Below are 20,047 nucleotides of genomic sequence, written 5' to 3' on the forward strand. Positions count from 1 at the left end.
TATAGTTGCACTCCATAATGCATGAACTATAAAATAAGAATTAATTTATTGAAGTAGTTTCCATGTTGTTCTTTTGTGTATTTAGATCCAGTTGTGTATTTCAACTAGTATGTGGTCCAGTAGCTTTTCCCTCGATACTGTAGGAAGCTATGGATGTGTCAAGTGTTCAGCTAATAACATGGACTATCTGGTAAGATAGGTTTCTGTGTTTTGTGAAGCTCTCTGGGGGTTCTTTTGGCTTGACTGCTTTTTTCCCCATAATGCCTTTGTTTCACTACTTATGCTACTTTTAAATCATGGAAATATTTAACATCTAGGTTAATAATTGTCATGCTCCAGCTATTCAGGTCTGCACGTGGTGACGAGTAGTTTCACCAACAGAAGTTTCAGTATAATTCATAATCATGTGGTTTATATAACAAATGTGTAGTATGAAAATGTTGGGAAATACGATGGTGAACTCACATAGTGGTGATAGGAGTTCACATTCAAAATTCGTTGTTGTTTGCAAATGTTTAGATCTTCACTCAGCAGTTCTTGTGTAAGACTACATTTCCACAACTAAGCAGAATAAAGAATACACTTTATAATAATATGAAGATATGTGGAGAGTTGTGTTTCCATACACTCTTTAACTGATCTCTGGTGATGCAGTAATTTTGGGTTGTCTTAATTTACTGTAGAGGAATTCCTGATGGATTTTCCTCACAAATGCTACAGCTACAAAATGATGCAGCTAAATCTGTCTCTTTACCATTGGGATAATTGTGTTGCATAGTTCACTGATTTTACTGCATGTGTTTGGTTCCTTTATTTCAGGTGTTCAGAACAGGAGTGTTGTGTGCTAGCCTTTCTCATTACAGTAATGATGGATTTTCTCTTTTCCCATCCTGACTTTTCTCTTAAGCTTGTTGATTGTTTGCTCAAATTGTCCTTGTTCAACAGGTTGGAGTTAGCATCAAAATGAGCAGTTTTAACCTTACCAGGATAGTTACCTTCACTCCATTCTACACAATAGCAAACAAATCTTCTCTGGAACTAGAAGTTGGAGAAATTGGTCCTAATGGCTCTTTTCCAACTAATAAATGGAATTATATCTCATCTTCAGAGGTAATGTTTCCGTTTTTTTCCTTTTGCATGTCATTGTAGACAAATAACTAGTCTGTAGCGGTCACTAAGGAAAAAGCAGTTTGCTTACAGAAGCTCTGTCACTTCTGATGGCATGACATGAATACTTCACATGTCAGGGAAACTTGCAGCACACATTGTATATGTTAGTAAATTAAGTCCTTCAGCTTCAATAATTTATTAAATGTAGAGGAGATGTTCATCAGTAGTTACTGGGGTAAACTAAGGCATTTGAAATAGTTTGAGTCACACAAGACTGTGTTACTGCTGGCTTACTGTATTGAACATACATGAACTGTTGAAGTCATGCATGTTTCCTGTTACAGTGTCTTCCATTTTGGCCCGAAAACTCATCTGGTCAACTTTGTGTAAGAGTAGTTGGCTATGAAAGCTTATCCAAACCGTTCCTGTTTAAAAACCAGGATAATGGTACACTGCTGAGGCTAGAAGAATTGGTGAGTATAAATTTCTGTGGCCTGCTCTTAGTACTCCATTTTAGCCTTATGGTATTGAACTTAGGAAAGCTTGACTCCCCAAGATAGTCAAGATTGGAACCTTGTGCCATGAGGTGTTGGTGCACTGCACTTCTGTTGCATAAAAAAGGTTGTGAATCAAGTTTGCAATGTTGTCATAGCTGTGTGGTTGACTTAGATTTGACAAGCTGATAGGAAGCTGAACAGCTCTATTGCTATTAAATTAAAAATGGTATTCTACACCTCTAACATCTTTTCTTTTGCATAGGGTATTTATTAAGTGCCTTCAGTTTGTTTAAATAGTTATCCTAAAATATAATGTATTTTTTGTTCTTGATAAGCTAATACATGTTGGAGACACACAGTACATGGCTAAAATAATTTATGATTCAATTAGTAGAATCTTAATTATTTTAGAACTCACCCTAGCCTAGCATTAGGGAATGTGTATATAAATGTAGCATGTTCAGACAAACCTTTGGAGATAATGCTTATCATAATTAGCTGAAACAAAAGTGACTGTGAGGGTAATCTAGCTGTCCAAGTTTGCTGAAGCAGTTAAAAAAAAATGGTTTTGGAACAAGATGTCATCAGTGACCTGGTGTTCTGTTGATGCACTTAATTAGAATAGTGGGAGTTCTTCTTCACTGTTCTAAGATAGTAGATGGCTCAGCTTTGCAAGAGAATTTTTTCAAGTCCCGTATATAGTGAGGTTTTACTAATGCTGTGTAGAGTGCTAAACATAATTTTTCACATCGCTCTGACATGAGCTGGAGAATCTGTAAGATCATCTTTTTCAAAAGTAGATAACATCCCCTCCCACCTCTCCTCCAGACCTTATAGCATAGCAAAAATGTCAATTTATCTTGTTAGACAAGCATTCAAGAAAGTTATCTGAAGAGGCTATCCAAAAGGGAAAGCATGAGGTACCTCCTTTGTATAAGCAAATGAGAAAAATTGTGCTGTATGCAAAAATAATTTGCAAATTGGAAGTCATTACAAGAAAAACTTAAGGTGATTGGTTTAGAGGTTTAATGAACAGAACTTTCCTGCTAAGTGATCAGTTTGTTAATAGACTGTTGCTAATATTTGACATACCTTTTAAAAACTTAGTTCATTTGTCTAGAGTAGCCTTTCAGATTTTTAAGGACTATGCAGGAAATTGCAGTTTTTAAACATAACTTTAAGTTTTGTAACAGAAAGTGAAGGGGATGCTTGCCTATACTTTTTACTGAACTTATCCAAATAAAGTAATTCTTAATGTTATCATTTGACTAATAAAATCAACAAATGATTTGTGGATGCTACTGCTCTCTGTCTTAAGCCAGTGACCAATGTGTTTGTGTTTACCATTACTAGGTAACAGAGCACATTTCCTTTTTTCATTTGGAAGAGGCCAGTGAAAGACTGATCTAAAAATAACAATTTAGTCTATTCTAACCTGAATTTATGCCTAGAACAAGTACTGAACTTTCTGTCTAATGTTCTCTCCAGAAAGGGGGCTTACTGGTAGATGTGAATGTTTCTGATCATTCTACTCTAATAAGTTTCTCGGATTACCATGAGGGAGCTGCTCCAGTTCTTATTGTTAACCATACTTCATGGGACTCTCTCAGGTATAAACAGAGGTATGTGAAAGAAACCATTCACCATTGGTTACTTATCCAGGGGGTATCCTTTGTGAAAAAAATTGTTCTCTTGTACCATTACGGTACCTTGAAAAACAGAAAATACCCTTTTTAAAAATCATATCCTTTTAATGAAGTATTTTGTCTACTCTTAAGCAGTCTTCACAGTTTGAGAAAGTGGAGAGAATAAAGTTGAAGTACTGATCTTAGCTCGCAGAGAGCCTAGCTACAGCTGGCCTTGTTTTGGTAGTCTAGGCCCTTTATGCCTCACTCCAGGAGGCTGGAGGGTGGAGTATATATCACTGTGATATGCTTTCACCACTTCAGTCAGTGGTCTTAAATAGTGAATGCTGTCATTTTTACTCCTTTTCTTTTAACCTGCAGTGGATTACAACAGGAAATGGAATTGAAACCAAAGCAAGTATGCCTGTTTGCATGGACAGATCCAACTAAAACAAGAAAATTGACTTGGGGCTACTCCCAAAATTTTGGTGAACACGACCTACTTAAGGTAAATTTTAGAAGAGTAATGCTGAAATTACCAAAAGGTAAATGCTGAGCCAATCTAGGACTATAGCAAGATTAAAATCACCTGGGAGAAAGCTTCTTGAGTAACTTCGCATCTGTCTTGTCCTGTAAGAGACTTTTGAGCCTACTTTCAAGTAGCAGGGTTTTAGATATTTAGATAAATATAATTGGAGGACTGGACACAAACTCCAACCGGCATTGTCTCCATGATTTTGTTGGATATGAAAGGAGAAGGATAAAGTATATGAGCTGTGGATATATCTAAATATTACAGAGGATGAATAATTCACCAATTTTCTAGCAGCGCTGCATTTGCCTTAACTATCTCCCTAAAGAATGGACTGTTGTGACTCTCGCTTCCTATGGGAAATGCTTGCATGGAGCAGAAAATTCTGAGTTGCTTACTAAGAGCTATTTCAGCATTTGTAAGTCATGCAATATTAAAATAGGAAAATGTGTGAAGTGAGGGTAAAAAAAAGAATGATCAGGGTGGAAAATGAGTCGAGGAGAGAGAGAAACTATAACTAGAAACAGAGGTAAATTTAGGTAAGACTAGGCAAGTATTTTGTTAAAGAATGGGGAAGCAAGCATTGATAGAAGGTTTTTCTCACTTAACTGAAATGTAGGCTAAATAAAGGCCTATGTCTCTAAATAGCAGTACTCTTGCACCTTTTACTAAACTCTGAATTTTTCAGAGGTGGCTTGGTTTTTCTGTTGGTTGGGCACAGAGTTAAGATAAAAAAATGAAAATATTAGTAGCTAAACAGGAAAACAAGTTTGTGTTTCAGTTACATTGGGAATGGATTTGGTTTCTCATAGCTGAGCTATGACAACCAGTTACAGTGTGCTTTTCTGTATAAGCACTGACTTGGGTCAAATTTTTTACATTTAAAAATGTTTTATTTCGAAACTGATTTCCTTAGTATGTAATTACAGTTATATTCATGATTTTTTCTGCCTTTTGAGAAAAGGGCTTTAACTATCCCAGTTTTGCCTCCAAAATTAGCAAATAAGGGATATCTGCATTGGAAGAGCAGAAATCTTAATCAGTGCTGGATTTTACTGTTTCATGGTATATGATTTAATACCTTCTTCCCCCATTACCTATGATTCTGTCTTGTCTTTTGCTATGAAGGCCTTTGTTTCCTAATAATTTCCAATATTATTTTCATCCACAAATATTGTTGGAATGCCTGCTTTTCAAAAGGAAAAGAACCCCCAAAGCAACTGCCAACTTCTTTCTAGTGTTGGGATGCAGGATGCCACCAAATGAGTTTGATGGAGTAATCTGAACAAACAAAAAAATACTGAGTTCTGGTTTGTATGTGTGCCAGTAAACTTGCTTTCTTATAAACATACAGCAGCATCATGAATTTACTCCCATAATATAAATATTATATACATTCTTTTTTTCCCCAATACAGGATGAATGTGGCCAATTTCCTTACAATGCAAATACTCAAATACACTGGGTGTCTTTCCTGGATGGACGTCAACGAGTGCTACTTTTCACAGATGATGTTGCATTAGTTTCTAAAGCACGACAAGCAGAGGAGCTGGAGCAACCTGATCAAGAAATAAACTTGTCAATCCATAGTCTTGGACTTTCTCTTGTTAACAATGAAAATAAAAAAGAAATCTCTTATATAGGAATTACTAGGTACTGCGCATGGTAGTCTAAATATTCCTTTGAGTAATCAAGATTTGATAGCATATTATAATTTTAGCAATGCAGTTGAATTGAAGAGGACATCTTTCAAATGAAATTAATATAAGTGAAACCTTTTTCAGTAAACTTAAGTTCTGCCTTTATTTAAATTGCAAAATAGGAATAAATAGGATTTATCTGCCTTCTTTCTTAGCTTTTATTGAAAAGTAAACAACAGTGTTTTTTGAGCCTGAAAAAAAGAGGGTAATACATTTTTACATGGTTTACATGCATAAGAAATGTTTAAGTACCTTAAGTAAATTGTTAATTGTTGTTTGTCTTGCAGTTCTGGTGTCATTTGGGAACTGAAACAGAGGCAAAAGTGGAAACCATTTAATCAAAAGCAAATAAACCTGTTGGAACAAGCCTATCAAAAGTATGTTTGTAAGAGTGCTTTCCAAGCTCCTGGTTGGCATAAACTAGATGGCAATACAGAGGTATGTTTCAAGGTTTCAGTGTTTAAATCAGAACACATACAAAAGTTAAAACAGGCTTCTGTTTCGCTAAGGGTAGATGCTGTGTTAAGAAAAACACAAAAAGCAAGCTGCTTTTTGGAATAGGTTCACAATTTTTACAGTAGAATATTTTTGTATTGAGGTAATACTGAGGTATTTTCCAGACTTGTTTTATGAAGTAATAATCTCGAAGGATTTTACTTTTGTGTGGTAGAAAAGATTACTTGGTATCTGCATGTTAGTTATGACCTTAAATTCTTTTCAGAAATCTTGGTTTTAGCTTCTTAGTAAGTTGCAGTTTCCATGACTTTTCATGATAAAGGAGTCTGTAGTGTTCTAAGACTTTTGAAATGAATTCACTTACCTGAGCTTTTTCAGACATTAATTATACATACCCTTATTCCATGCATAAATTTAATGTCTTGAAATGGCTATGTAAGATACAGGCATTTTATACTACCATCATCAGGCTCATCTTCTGTATCATCCTTCCATTTGAAAAACATATACACTCAGCTGTATGAATACTTAGGTTTTGTACAGTGCAGTAGTGCATTCAAAGTACACGGTATCAAAAGCTCAATCTGTAAGTTGTTCCATTTGACTAAGAAAAATTTCTTTTTGCTTCTCAGAACTTAAATATTTCAGGATCAGGGTAAAAGCGTCAGCTGGGAAAGTATTCAGCTGCATGTATGTATCTTTAGATATGCCAGTGTAATATGTAACTTGTGAAGAAGTAGTTACTAAGATGACATAGGGGTTCCCGTTTGGGGAAACTAAAGTTGTAATATAATGTGTTTATCAGACTAACTTGTGGTTTTTGTTACTTTCCTTGCAGATAATTGTATTGAGTAATTCAGTAGCCATGTGATCATGAAAGAAGGAAGAATGTGGTTTTATTTGCTAGTCTGTTTACTAGCAAAATATTTATTGTTTCTCTAATCTGTATGTTAGCTCTGCTTTCTTATATTTCTAGGTGAATTTTAGTAAGGTTCCAATGGAAATGCGTCTCCCAGTCAGATGCAGCATCCGACGCAACTTCCTATCAGGAATTCAGGTTGAATTCAAACAGTCGCCTCACCAAAGAAGCTTACGGGCTCAGTTGTACTGGCTGCAGGTACCATCTTTCGTCATGTTCTATAAACTAAACAGACACTTTAAGGCTTTTATTTTATTCATTTTTGTGAAGAAGTATCTCCAAATTTTACATGTATGGTCCTCTGCTCACTACATCATAGTAGCAGAAGTGCTGTGGATGCTCCATTGATAGAAAAGTACTGCAGAACTGCCATCCCAGGACTTTGCAAGTAGTATGGAAAAAATTCCTCCAGACTGGGTTAATGTAAAGCAGGGTGCTATGATGGAAAGCTTATTCCTAAAAAGAGGTGTTTTGGTGCTTTAAAACAAACAGAAAGTTCAACCTTTTCAAAAATTGTTCACCATAGTTTGTGTAGTCATGTAACATTATCCTAGAGAGATATCTAGAGTTTGAGATCTTCAGTGCAGAAACTACTTGTCTTATGGAAAGTAGATGTCACACTTAAATATTCAAAAATAGTATTCAATAATATATCTGCATGTAAGCTTAACAGTGAATTAATGTGCAACACTTGGACCTGATCAGCATACTCCAGTCAGTACTGACAGTGTTCCTAAATTAACCAGTAGAGCGCTTGAGCAGATACTAGTGAGAAGTTTAGTACTAGAGGAAAATAATGATAATTAAATGGGTAACATTACAAAATCATGTCAGAATAATCCTCTTCCTTTCTTCTCCTTCCCCCAAAATAAGAATGATGTTCTTGTTGAACACAATCTGTAAACAGTTTCCTAAGATTTCTAAAATGGAAATGATCTTTGATTATCATGTCATTAAAATATTCCTGTACTTGTGCAATAATTTTTTAGGTTGATAATCAATTACCAGGATCGATGTTTCCTGTTGTATTTCACCCTGTAGCCCCTCCCAAGTCGATTGCTTTGGATTCAGGTAAGAGAAGGCTTTTAGTAATACCAGATCTACTCAGCATTGAGAGTAGTAACTTGGCAATTTATTTTTTATATATACTTAGATATTATTTTTCTATTTAGAGCCAAAACCCTTCATTGACATCAGCGTCATCACTAGATTCAACGAATACAGCAAAGTACTGCAATTCAAGTGAGTTCAACAGTGTGTTGTAATACAATTTTAGAGATTTAACACATTGTAGAAGTGAACCTTGTTTTAAGGTTTATGGTCTCCTATCCAAACAACTCTTGACTTTGGATTGAGTTTTTAAACATCTCCAGCAAAAAAAACATAATTCTAAACTAAACTTACTTTTAGAAAATAAATACTGACTACATCAAGGGACTGTTATGCAAATTCTCTAGTAATCAGAATTATTTCCTTCCTATACTACAGTATCAAAGTTGCTGTTTTCTGTACACTGTTGGGTTGGTTTGGTGCTCTAACAAGAAACAACTCATACAGTCACTAATGTTCTGCTATAAAATGTATGTTCTTTAGATAATATATCTGTGTCTTTTTTTTTTTTTGTATTAAAAATAAGACAAATACATTATACTGATGGTTTCTAATGCAAATATCTGTACCCAACTAGTGTGGATATAATATTTGAGGATGGTGAATTTTAAGAAAATAAATATTCAGCGATATGACTTGTGGAGAGAGGCAGTTGGATAAGAGGAAGTAATATGATGTTTAGGTGATGTTATCCATGGAGCACATGGAATCATAATGTATGTCTATAAGAAGCATTTGGTGATGGTTAATATTTTTAGGTAAATTTTGAAAATGTTAAGATATGAATAGTCTACAGTAAAGTAGTGTATAGCTTTGTAAGGCTGGAAAGCCCTTCTAACTGTCAATAGACAGTTGATATTGTGGATTGTAAATCTCAGTATACTATTACATAAAAATTGTGTAAGCATGATATTTAAGTTAAACTTCTACAAGTATATACTGTTTATATTTACTGTTTTAGATACTTCATGGTTCTTATCCAGGAAATGGCATTAAAAATTGATCAAGGATTTTTAGGAGCACTTAGTGAACTTTTCACTCCAACTACAGACCCAGAAGCTGAAAGACAAAGGGTAATGTATGAGAGAAACTGATTTTTTCCAGAACAGAAACTTTATCGTAACAGTGTCACAATTTTCTGAAAAGATCTGTCGAAATGGGTGAATATTGCATTTGACAACAGTGAATAAAGGGACACGGTAAGGTAATTTTCAGTGAAACACTGGTATTTCTGTTAAACATTTGTGGTGAGCATTACTAATTGACAAGTTTGAGTAACTGGTATTTAGGTATTTGTTACTGTTTTCTGTTCTTTTAATGTTTCATTAATTGATGACAGCTGATTCAACTGTGGCTACAAAGTGTTAAGTGGTAAATGAAATGAGGTTAGGGTTTATAGAGTGGACTTCTAATTGTTGCTCTACAGTGTCTTTAGAGCATAAGGAACAGATTTTCATGGCTCTGAGTCCTATAAGTGGATAGTGTTTGGAAAGGTCACATTTGGTTCTAGCGTGCATAGGAGAGTCATTCTTACAAGTTTCTTTTTCTTAGAAATGATATCTTCAGATGTACTGTATAAAAATTCTAATTTTGTGAGGAAATACAAAAGCCCAAAGAACTTAAAGAAGTTAGTTATTTTATTAGTATTTCTAAATTAATTTAGGAGTGATACCTTAAGTGATTGAGGAATTTAAGGGAATATCAAGTGATATAGCATAAAATGGAAAAGTCACCCAGAAATTGCTGTGTGTGGGTTTTTTATTCTTAAACCCTGGATTAAAGAAATATATTATTACAGTTATAACCTGGCATACAAAAGTCATTAGTCTGTTTCCAGTTTTGGAGGTGTTGGGTATTTAACTAGTTAGTTAACTGTTTCATTGCATTTGACTATGATTATTATTTCTGCTGTTTATGTGTATACTTTTACATATATTTTTATATAGCATTAATTACATTACATATAAGTTGATGAGAAACTTCTATTTTTTCTTTTAATAAAACCAGTCTAAATTAATTCAGCAAGATGTGGATGCCCTTAACACTGAACTAATGGAGTCTTCCCTAACAGACCTGTCAATGCTCAGCTTCTTTGAGCATTTCCATATTTCTCCAATTAAGGTATGTAATAGAGATACTTTTGGTTAATAAAACACTTGATATCAATGATCCCTTAATTCCTTAAGGTTAATACATCCTCACATCAACCTTCTGGGTAATTGAGGTCTTCATGCTGTCTTCCTAAAGGGAATTTTTTAATGTTCTCTAGAACTTAATACTTTGTTGGAAAACTTTTAGTTGCCCATGAGTACAAACAGACTCTTAACCATTGATAGGTGGGAAGAGTCAATGGGTATAATAATGAGGAAAGCTAGATGAAATGCTGACCTGAAGGTATCCAAATAATGTATGATAAATTGTAATAAAATACACTTTCGTGGGCTTGCCTTCATGTCTCTCTTGAACCAGTTAGATTTTTTTCAGAGCAGGGGAAGAAGGATGATCAGTACTTAACATGTTATTCTGAATCAACAGAATGCTTCCCTAAGGCTATCAGAATGAATAAGAATTTAGAGGAAGAAAATTACTTTTCTTTTCACTGGACATATAAAAGGCAGACATAAAAATCAATACAGATGATTAAATTCTGACACTTTTTCAACTTCACTAGGTATCTGTTAGAGTACACATAGATTCTCAGATCTTTTCCGATATGATTGTGCTTATACACTTAGAGTGTGAAGGCGAGGAAAATACTAGAGGAACAAGACACTATTGTGATATTTTAACATTATCTCTAGCTAGTCTGGTTAAAGATTATCAAGAAACAGTTATAATTTTAAGTTTCTCTGCATCTTTATTTGAAAGGTTTAGACATGCTGCCTGCAAAGTACAGGAAGGGGCTTCTTTTTCTCTCCTTTTTTTTTCACCTTACTTCGGTGTCTCATCTCAAAATTCTAAACCACTGTTTAGTGGGAAGACCATGAAAATGGCTGTAGGGCCTTCAGAAAGAAAAAAACTAAAATTGGGAACCTTGAAGAAGTCAGATCATACTGGCTAACTGCTATGCCCTCTTGTAAGCTAGTAAAAGGGAGCAATATTGGTTATGGTGACGAACAAGGGAAAAGGAAAATAATTTAAATAATATTCTGTTGCCCTTTCCACCCTTAAGAAAAGTGTGTGGATTTCTTTTAAAATAAGTGTCATAACAAGTCTAAACAATCCCATTTTACAGCGTTAAAGACAGGTCTCTAAGGTTCATGCATTTCCCCAAAAGTGTGACTAGTTGCAAAAATATACAGGAACTAGTGAAGTAAATCAGAATTTAAAATTTAAAGTGGGAATTAAGCTCCGTCTATTTAACATGTTATTTCTCTCATTATTTACAGAGAAGTTTACAGATGTAAGTATGACAAAAGTTAAACTAGGGCAAATTGACAGTTCTCTGTATTGAAATATAAATAAATACATATGTTATCAAAGTAATACCATTGTGCATTCAAGCATGTTTGTTTGAAATTACTCAAAGTGAGTAAAAATACACTTACCACTGTTGCACCACTGATTTGTTTACATGTGTACCACACAACCTGTCTGGTGTGGTCTCTTTTGTCTTGATTTGTCTTGTTCTACTAATTCTGTCTTGACAGTTACATTTGAGTCTGTCTCTGGCTTCTGGTGGTGAAGCATCAGATAAGGGAGAAGAAATGATCGCCATCCATTCTCTGAATTTGCTGTTGAAGAGTATTGGAGCTACTCTAACAGATGTGGATGATCTTATTTTCAAGTAAGCTAATTTTTTTTTTCAGGTTTTTTCTGTGTTTTTTTTTTTTAAATTATTCTGAATAAAGCTACTACACATTTAGTAATTGGGTCTGTGGTAAACTTTGACTCTAGTATAAATGATACAGCCTATGGAGAAAGGGAGGAATGAAGGGGAGATGGGGTTTGGGCTCCTTTTTAAGAGAATAGGGCTTCAGGATTGTCTGAAGGAAAAATAAACTTTCTAGAAGGAGGAAGGGTATCTATAACTAATGTGATTACTTGTCTTTCAGACTTGCTTTCTTTGAAATTAAGTATCAGTTCTACAAGAGAGACCAGCTGATGAAGAGAGTTGTTAGACATTATAGTGAACAAGTAAGCTTATTTAGCTAAGTCTTTGTGTAAACTTTTGAGTATGTTACAGAATGCAGAAAATAGGCAAGAAAAGGTGAATATCTCTAAAAGCTAATAATTTTTTATTTCATGGTACTGAAGTAGGAATCTGATGGCATGTTAAGAAAATGTAAATACAAATGTGTCCTGAAAGTGTGTTTTAAGAATTTTAAGTGATTGCTGCTGCTTCTTTACATTTTTCTTCACCAAAGCATTATAATAGTTATCCATACACATACTGCATCTTTTTCCTAAGTCTGCCTTCATTCTAGTAGGAATACTTAGTTGAGTACTCTAACACCTTACTTAAGTAGTAAACGAAAAAGATTACCAGCCTTGGATTCTAACATAGAACTATCTGTAACAACAGCTAGTAACACTGCTTTTGGTTTTGCTCCCTGCCCCCCATATCACTTAGCTCCTGAAACAGATGTATGTTCTTGTACTTGGGTTGGACGTTCTTGGAAATCCATTTGGCTTAATCAGAGGCTTGTCTGAGGGAGTTGAAGCTTTCTTCTATGAGCCATTCCAGGTATGACTTCCTAATTCTTCAACTGTGTATGAATAGTAGGCTGATTGGATATACTGGTAGTGTTGTAGTTTGTTGTGACTGTACTCTACATCCTAAAGAGTTAAGAAAGCAGTAATTTTTTATGTTAACTTTAATGAAATAGCTTATTCAAATGGCCTTACTTTCATCAGTGTAAAGGAATTACTAGTTTTTCTTATATCAAATGCATAAATGTATAGTTTTCTGCTATTCACCATCAGCTTAATTTTTAGGGTGCTGTTCAAGGACCTGAAGAATTTGCTGAAGGCTTTGTGATCGGTGTTAAAAGTCTTCTTGGACACACAGTGGGTATGTATCATATTGTTACGGTTTTATTAAATCAGGTTAACCTGTGGATTGCATTTAGATTTTTTTTTTTATTAATTTGAAGGGGAAGTTATATTTTTAAAGTATCTACATGGTTATTTTTTGACAAGTATTTAAGTTTGTCAGATACTAATGCCAGTATCTGTGATACAGATCATGCATACCTATCTTCCTCTAGACCATCTAAATGTCTGTTTTGTAAACTGAGAAGCAAACTGCAAAACCTTGCATGTATAACTGAATTTGTAACATGCTGTGGATGAATACGGAAAATTATTATAATGGTACAAAAATGTCTGGAGAAGCCTGAGAAGTGGTCTTAAGACTAGCTGCGGTTACAGTTACCTTAGATTTTTATTTAACTATGTGTTACAGTAATTAGAGAAAATACAATTCCATCCAATATACTATATAACATGTATTGAAGTGATTTAAGAGTTACCTTTTGCTGGATTTATGGATTTCAGGCCAGATTCTGAAGTCTTCTTATGGACAGCATGTGGTATTCACTCTGTGTAAATTCATAATATCTAAACTGAATATGAAGGGAAGTCAATATGAACTTTGTGTCTTCTTGTGTGTTGTCTGCTGCTAAATTGTGAAAGAACTATGACTTCCGCTTTCTGCCCTGTTCCATCAGGTGGTGCAGCAGGGGTGGTGTCTAGGATCACTGGTTCTGTTGGAAAAGGCTTGGCTGCTATTACTATGGATAAAGAATTTCAGCAGAAACGGAGAGAGGAAATGGGTCGGCAGCCAAAAGACTTTGGTGACAGCCTGGCTAAAGGAGGAAAAGGCTTGTTACGGGTATGAATTTGAAGTTGAGGGCATGGTGTGCCAAATGTTAACCCGTGCTTGAAAATTATATGAAAGCAATTTTGATGGTTTGTAAACTAAACAGAAGGGACAAACAAGCAGTTGGTTTATAGGAAACTCAGTATGGTGTATCTGCTTTAGTATTTGAGGTCGTGTTTCTGACCAACCTGAGCAATGAAGGTAGGGTTTTGGAAAGAAAGAGTGTAGAAAGTAACACCAGTTTCTCCTGTGAATTATATAAATTAACACATTTGTTGAATGTAAGTAACTATTAGTTATCTAATTAAAATAACTGGGCCCTTATTTTACTTTACACTCAATGCTAGGTGTTCTCGACTTAAGAATGTGAACATAAAGCAAGTAGGATGTGTATAAAAGTAAATACTACATTAAGTTGGAGAGATTTTCTGAAAAAGAAGCTGTGCAACCCCTGTATTTTATTTTTTTGTAATCTAAAATTGGGAACCTTTTCCGGTTGCTGAAAGATCATGCCTATTTCTAGTTATTGTTAAGTATGAGACAAACCTCATTTAAACAATTACTGAGAGCTCTGTATTTTGAGAATGCGAATTAAGTCTTCTAGTAAATTCTATTGCTTTACCTTAAAAATAAAACCAGTCCACATATTTCTAAGTAATTATAACTAATAAACAGTTTGGAGTTGTTTATGATACTGCTTGCTGAAAATTTGGAATTTACCTTAGTGGGTTTTTAGCTTTACTGTTATTAAAATGCTTGACCTTTAAAGTCTTCCAGAGAGTTATTACATTTTAATTTATCTTGAATATTTGGTATCACCCATGACTGGGAATTCTGGCAGCTTCCTGTTTGTCGTGAAAGTGAAATAGTGCCTTAATTATTACAAGACTGATTACTGTACAAAAGACTTATTAGTCCTTCCTGCCAGAATAAATATTTCTTTAGCTATTTTATGTTTTCCCCCTTTCTTCTTTCCTTCAGTTATAATTTTCTTTAAAATTTACAGTAAAAAACCCCCACCCAAAAAAAAAAAAAACAAACCCAAAAAAACCAAAAAAGCACCCCAAACAACAAAAAAACCCAGCCAAACAGAGATTCAGATACTGAACTTCATTATAAAGTTTTAAAATGAGACACAACTGATTGCCCAGATGGACTATATCATTCCTGTTTCCAAGTAGGAACTTAATTGTCTTGTTTGTTTTAGGGTGTTGTTGGAGGTGTGACGGGCATAATCACTAAACCTGTAGAAGGTGAGCACTAAGGTTGCACTTCAGTTCTTAAATGGTTTCCCAATACTTTACAATTTATTTTGTGATTTTAAGAAATATCAATCTAAATGTGGTGATGCTAAGGCATAGCAAGATTATTTTTATATTTCTAATTCAAATGTGACCTTATACAATGATTTACTCGAATTTATAGCTGTTACAGGCTTACCACCTTTACAAATTAAGGAATGACTGTCTTTGAGATGTATTATATTAGGCCTGCTGTAGTACCCAGTTTTTTTGAAAGCCAAATTTCAGAGCACTAATTGAGAAAGTTTTTTGGGACTCCAAAGGTTGAAGAAATCTTAAAAAGCAAAATTGGTTTTATGCCCAGGATTGCTATTTCTTTTCATGAAGACTGTCACTTTATCAGTATGCTAGGTGATGAAAAAATCCAAGATAAAATGTCTCTTATTAAAATTCATGTCAAAGAGATTTAATTGTTGGAAGTTAATTGTTACTGTGTTATAGGTTATTGACAAATACTTTGAGGTATAGTCCTTCTCTCATTGGTGGATGGACACACATGCTTTCTAAATATCATCTTGGCTCTTCCATGGTTATGTATCACCAGAAACATGTAATTTTGAGATAGAAATAGTTAACTTCCATTATAGTTGTGCATCTTAGTCTTCAGATTATTTTGTTATTACAGTCAAGCTATAAATACTGATATATTGGTCTACATTCCATACTGAAAGTGTGAGAAGGAGAATCTAGTTAACATCTCACTTAGGCTGGCTTTGGAGGCTGGTAAGGTGTTACGTGAACAGCAACAAGTCTGAACAGACAAGGAAGCAATGTGTGACTTCATAGAGAACTTTTTAAGTGAATTGTGTGTAATCAGTTGCTGTGGGCTGTTACTACAAAATAGTTCTAGTGCAGCCTGGAGCAGTAATGGTTTAATTCTGTGGTTAATGTCTTCAAGTAGGTCATTAAAACTATTTATTTTTCTCTTCCCTTTCTTTTAAAGGGGCTAAAAAGGAAGGCGCAGCTGGATTCTTTAAAGGAATTGGGAAGGGGCTTGTAGGAGCAGTAGCTCGCCCAACAGGCGGCATTGTAGACATGGCAAGCAGTACCTTCCAGGGAATTCAAAGGTAAAATGTCAAGAGGAAGTTTTGAAGTACTCTTCATATGTTGGATACAAGGTGGTAAAGTGGTCCAGTAGTGACATACAATTATTTATGTTAAATACAGCGTGTGGTAAGCTATATGGCGTTGAGAGCTGTCTAGTAATGAATGTATTTTATGATGATCTCTGGAAATTGCTGCTTTAGGGTATATCTTGCAGTGGTGTAGTTCAGGTAGGTAGTATCTAGTCTATTTTTTGCTTTCACTCCCTCCCTTGATCAGGAAGTAATTAAAAGATTTATTTAAGATTTATTTTTATGGTAGGTTTGTGTACTGCTGAATGCAAATATCTAAATGTCACTTAAACTTACTGTAAAAAAAATAGACATTTTTGGAGAAAAACTTGCCAGTTTGAAGTTTGGTTAGCAGTGTGCATCAGGGCTTCTTGTGTTTTAAGGGGACTTTTGCAGAGTGTGTTAATAAACATGAGAACCCTTAGTAAATTATCTATGGTTGGGTGTAAACTTCACCAAGGTATTCTGAAGCTAATTGGCTAATGTTACTTTGGATTTATTACTAGCAGTGTGTCTTTACTATTTACATCTGTAGGGTACCCAGGAAGTGTAAGTGGGATATGTGGCAAGTGAAAGGGTGACTTTTTAAAGATACACTGGTGAAACTCAGCATGGTAGCAAGTTTACCAGAATACTGTTCCACTCTCTCTGGCAGGGTGGCAGAATCAACTGAAGAGGTATCCAATCTCCGTCCTCCACGTTTCATTCATGAAGATGGCATCATCCGGCCGTATGATAGGGTGGAAGCTGAGGGCTATGATTTATTTGAGGTATGGCTTGCATTGTAAATAACGTTAAAATTATCTAACCTACAGGGTTCCATAAAGGATTATGTTACAGAAAAGCTGCCTGGGATCTGTGACAGTCGCTTTCTGTAGTAAAAATTTGCCCAAGCCTGTTTCATAAGGCAAGCCTGTATAGCAGAGAAGACCCACTGCTTGGAGTAAGCTGAATGTGACAAGAAATCTGCAGCATTGCTGTTAAATGATCTTCTGCATGTTATGTTCTGTAATTGCTTCTCTTATGTTCTGGAAGGTTGTAGTAGGATTAAGAAATTAGTAGGATTAAGATTTGGGTATGTGGAATCAAAAACATTTTGATACTCATTTCTAGTGTTTTGCTTAAAAGCAAAGCTGAGGCTGGTTTACAAACTAAGCAACTTTTAAATAGGATGAATAGAGCTAGAATTTTTTTGGCATGTAATACAACTACTGAAATTGCTTTTTTTTTTTTTTTTTTTTTTTCAGTTGAAAAAACTGCATGAATTCTAAGAATACCACCTCTTGATATTTCCTTGTGTTGTTCTTAATAGCAGTAGGTCATAGCTCATGTGTGTGAGCATTTAGACTGCTTCTACATCAGGATGTCACTAATATATAGAGGGTGAATAACAGTTGTTTTCAAGTTGTAGATAATTGGAATTCAGTTAACATGTAATTCAGCCTTCACATTCTTAAAATTTACAGTAAAAGCTTATTTTGTTCCTAAAAAGTTGGAGTAAAATAATTGTCTACATTAACATTTTTAAGACCAAAACTTGGAATATTGCTATTTCCTTTTAATCCTTATTTCCTATTCTATTTCTAATGTTTCTCTTCTTTCTCTTTCTCTCCTGGCATACGCAGCAGGAACTGGAATAATGGAGTAAACTTTTTCCATATTTCTTCTGTATTTCTGTCATGGTCTTTTATTTGCTTTAAGTATTTAGATTAAGGGCATGATTGCATTTAACATGTCCTCTCCCCTTCATTCGATATCCTTTCTGTGTAGCAGTTGAATAAAGCAGTGTTTCATGGTGTCCAGGCTAATAAACAAACTTGAAATACCATCTTCAGTAAGATTAGATGAATGAGATGAGACAGGGAGGGTTTGTTTCCTGTGTATTTGTTTTTCCAAGGATGTTTAGCTCCTTAAAAAATGTCAACAACAGAAGGCACTTGCAAAAAAAAAAATCATGGTAGGGTAGATGCTGTGTTCATTTATTAGCTTTCTCTTAGAGCTAAGACTATGGATTAAGGGAGAGCACAACATTTTGATACTTGTGCAAAATTGAAAATAGTGGTATTGAATGGAATTTTCTTCTGTGAAAATGTTTATAATAATTTCATGAGAACGCTTATTTCATGCTCAGTCAGTTCAAAACCTGGAAAGTCAGATTTGATGTCTTGCAGGCCATGTCTCTAGCTCATGCAGTGAGGCTCAGTAGTATAGATCATGTTTCGTTAAACATAAATGCACAAGCTGTATAGCTGGAGAAATCAAAGAACAAATAGGGCAACTGAAGCAGAATTGTTTTTCAAGGAATAAGTTCTCATGAGTTTTAATCTTTGCGTAAGGAGTGTTTGCAGTTGATGAGGTTTGCTAGAACAGGTAATGAATGCCTTGGCTTTGTTAGTCTTCGCCTTTTAATATGCAGGTATTAGTGCCTGATCTGGTAAGGAGACTGTCTCCTAACCCCAGCACTTAGGGTCTGACATGATGCAATTCATACATTATTCAATGTCTGTGGTGTTACTTTGTTTCATTTCCCAGTTAAAGCATGGAGCTTTATAAAGAATGCAGAACACTTCATGAATAATTGAGACAGGGTGGTGAGACAGTGTTGTGTAGCAGAGAGAATACTGTGCTAGGTTTCAAGAAACTGCAGATTCTATTTCTGGTTGAGTCGCTGTTCTGCTTTGTAAATTTGCACTGGTTCTTTCATTTCCATGCAAAATAAGAATGAGTTGAACTTATTTAAAGTGCTCTAGTATTCTCAAAAAATAAAAGCTTTTGATAAAGCCTGAATTTTAAGAGGGTACAGATCATGGAGTAATTTGCATCAAGTGTAACCCCCTTTTTACATAATGCCACCACCATTGTGCAGACGTTGATCAGGTGTATTGAGAATAGCTCTGAGAAATATGGCATCTCTTAGGCACAGAGCTCAGTGGGAAATCTTACTTTAATAACATATTGCATGTAAAATCTAAAAATACTATCGGGATTGTTTCTGAAGTTATGAGAAACAGGCTTTCTCTCCAAAGCTTTGAGTTTAAATAGAGGAGCATACTTATGAATAAATCTGTTTAAATATGTGGCACGTCTCATTTCTGCATATCCACCAAAAGGATTCAGAAGATGGATTTGCAGCCTTTGAATTGCAGTCTTACATGGCAGTGGGTTTTGTATTTCTTTACTTTTTACTTGTTTTTAGAATAGCTATGGTTCAGGTATAAAATGTGAGTTCATAGTTTGATTTTAGTCATATGCTGCCATCTTTCTTCTGATGTTTTGAAGAGACTTTGAGATAAGCAGTCTTTCTGGCATTTTTTTTTTCCTTTCATGTATGTTTTACAGTTTCAGAAATTTTTAAGATGGTCAGAAAGTGATATTTTTTTATAGAAGATGTGGTTCCTATATTTTTGGTTGCTGGAAAATGTGAACTAAAATATTTTTCGAAAACGTCACGACTAGGTTGCAAATCCATGAAAACGCTATGCTGTTGACTTAAACTCTGGAATATTAATCCACTTTGAGTTTAAAGGATTTTTGGGGTCAGTTGCAATGTATGATGATGTTTTAAGACATTTGTTGAACTTTTAAATATATGAAAATAAAATGCAATTATAAACAAATGTTGAAGGCTTTTTGATTCTGCTGTAAGCTGAGTTGACAAAAGGTCTTTCCGTTTTAGTTACTTAAACAATATAGAGTTCTTAGCCTGCATGATTGTTCACAGACAGATAAATATGAACTCAAGTTTAGCTTCTGTTGTCATCTTACCAGTTTTATAGATCCAGCTGTGGAAATACAGAAGAAAAGGTATCTTTACAACAAATAACTAAAAACATACTGAATTTTTATCCTCTTTCCTTA

At 34.7% G+C, this 20,047-nt stretch overlaps 1 protein-coding gene across 1 annotated transcript in view; it reads left to right on the forward strand.

Moving 5' to 3' along the window:
* VPS13C (vacuolar protein sorting 13 homolog C) overlaps positions 1-20,047 on the forward strand; it is a 95,944-nt gene that overhangs the window by 64,775 nt on the left and 11,122 nt on the right. Inside the window, exons 62-81 of the mRNA XM_026856017.1 lie at positions 86-190; positions 946-1,110; positions 1,455-1,583; positions 3,096-3,229; positions 3,614-3,740; positions 5,182-5,417; positions 5,752-5,902; positions 6,897-7,037; positions 7,829-7,910; positions 8,012-8,081; positions 8,911-9,022; positions 9,957-10,070; positions 11,600-11,736; positions 12,005-12,086; positions 12,523-12,636; positions 12,888-12,963; positions 13,622-13,785; positions 14,981-15,026; positions 16,018-16,141; positions 16,845-16,959. Of these exons, the coding sequence (XP_026711818.1) occupies positions 86-190; positions 946-1,110; positions 1,455-1,583; positions 3,096-3,229; positions 3,614-3,740; positions 5,182-5,417; positions 5,752-5,902; positions 6,897-7,037; positions 7,829-7,910; positions 8,012-8,081; positions 8,911-9,022; positions 9,957-10,070; positions 11,600-11,736; positions 12,005-12,086; positions 12,523-12,636; positions 12,888-12,963; positions 13,622-13,785; positions 14,981-15,026; positions 16,018-16,141; positions 16,845-16,959 (2,424 nt within the window). The remainder of the gene's footprint in view (positions 1-85; positions 191-945; positions 1,111-1,454; positions 1,584-3,095; positions 3,230-3,613; positions 3,741-5,181; positions 5,418-5,751; positions 5,903-6,896; positions 7,038-7,828; positions 7,911-8,011; positions 8,082-8,910; positions 9,023-9,956; positions 10,071-11,599; positions 11,737-12,004; positions 12,087-12,522; positions 12,637-12,887; positions 12,964-13,621; positions 13,786-14,980; positions 15,027-16,017; positions 16,142-16,844; positions 16,960-20,047) is intronic.

The sequence above is a fragment of the Athene cunicularia genome (assembly GCF_003259725.1).
Source record: "Athene cunicularia isolate RWA chromosome 10 unlocalized genomic scaffold, athCun1 chr10_part1, whole genome shotgun sequence".
Lineage (NCBI taxonomy): Eukaryota > Metazoa > Chordata > Aves > Strigiformes > Strigidae > Athene > Athene cunicularia.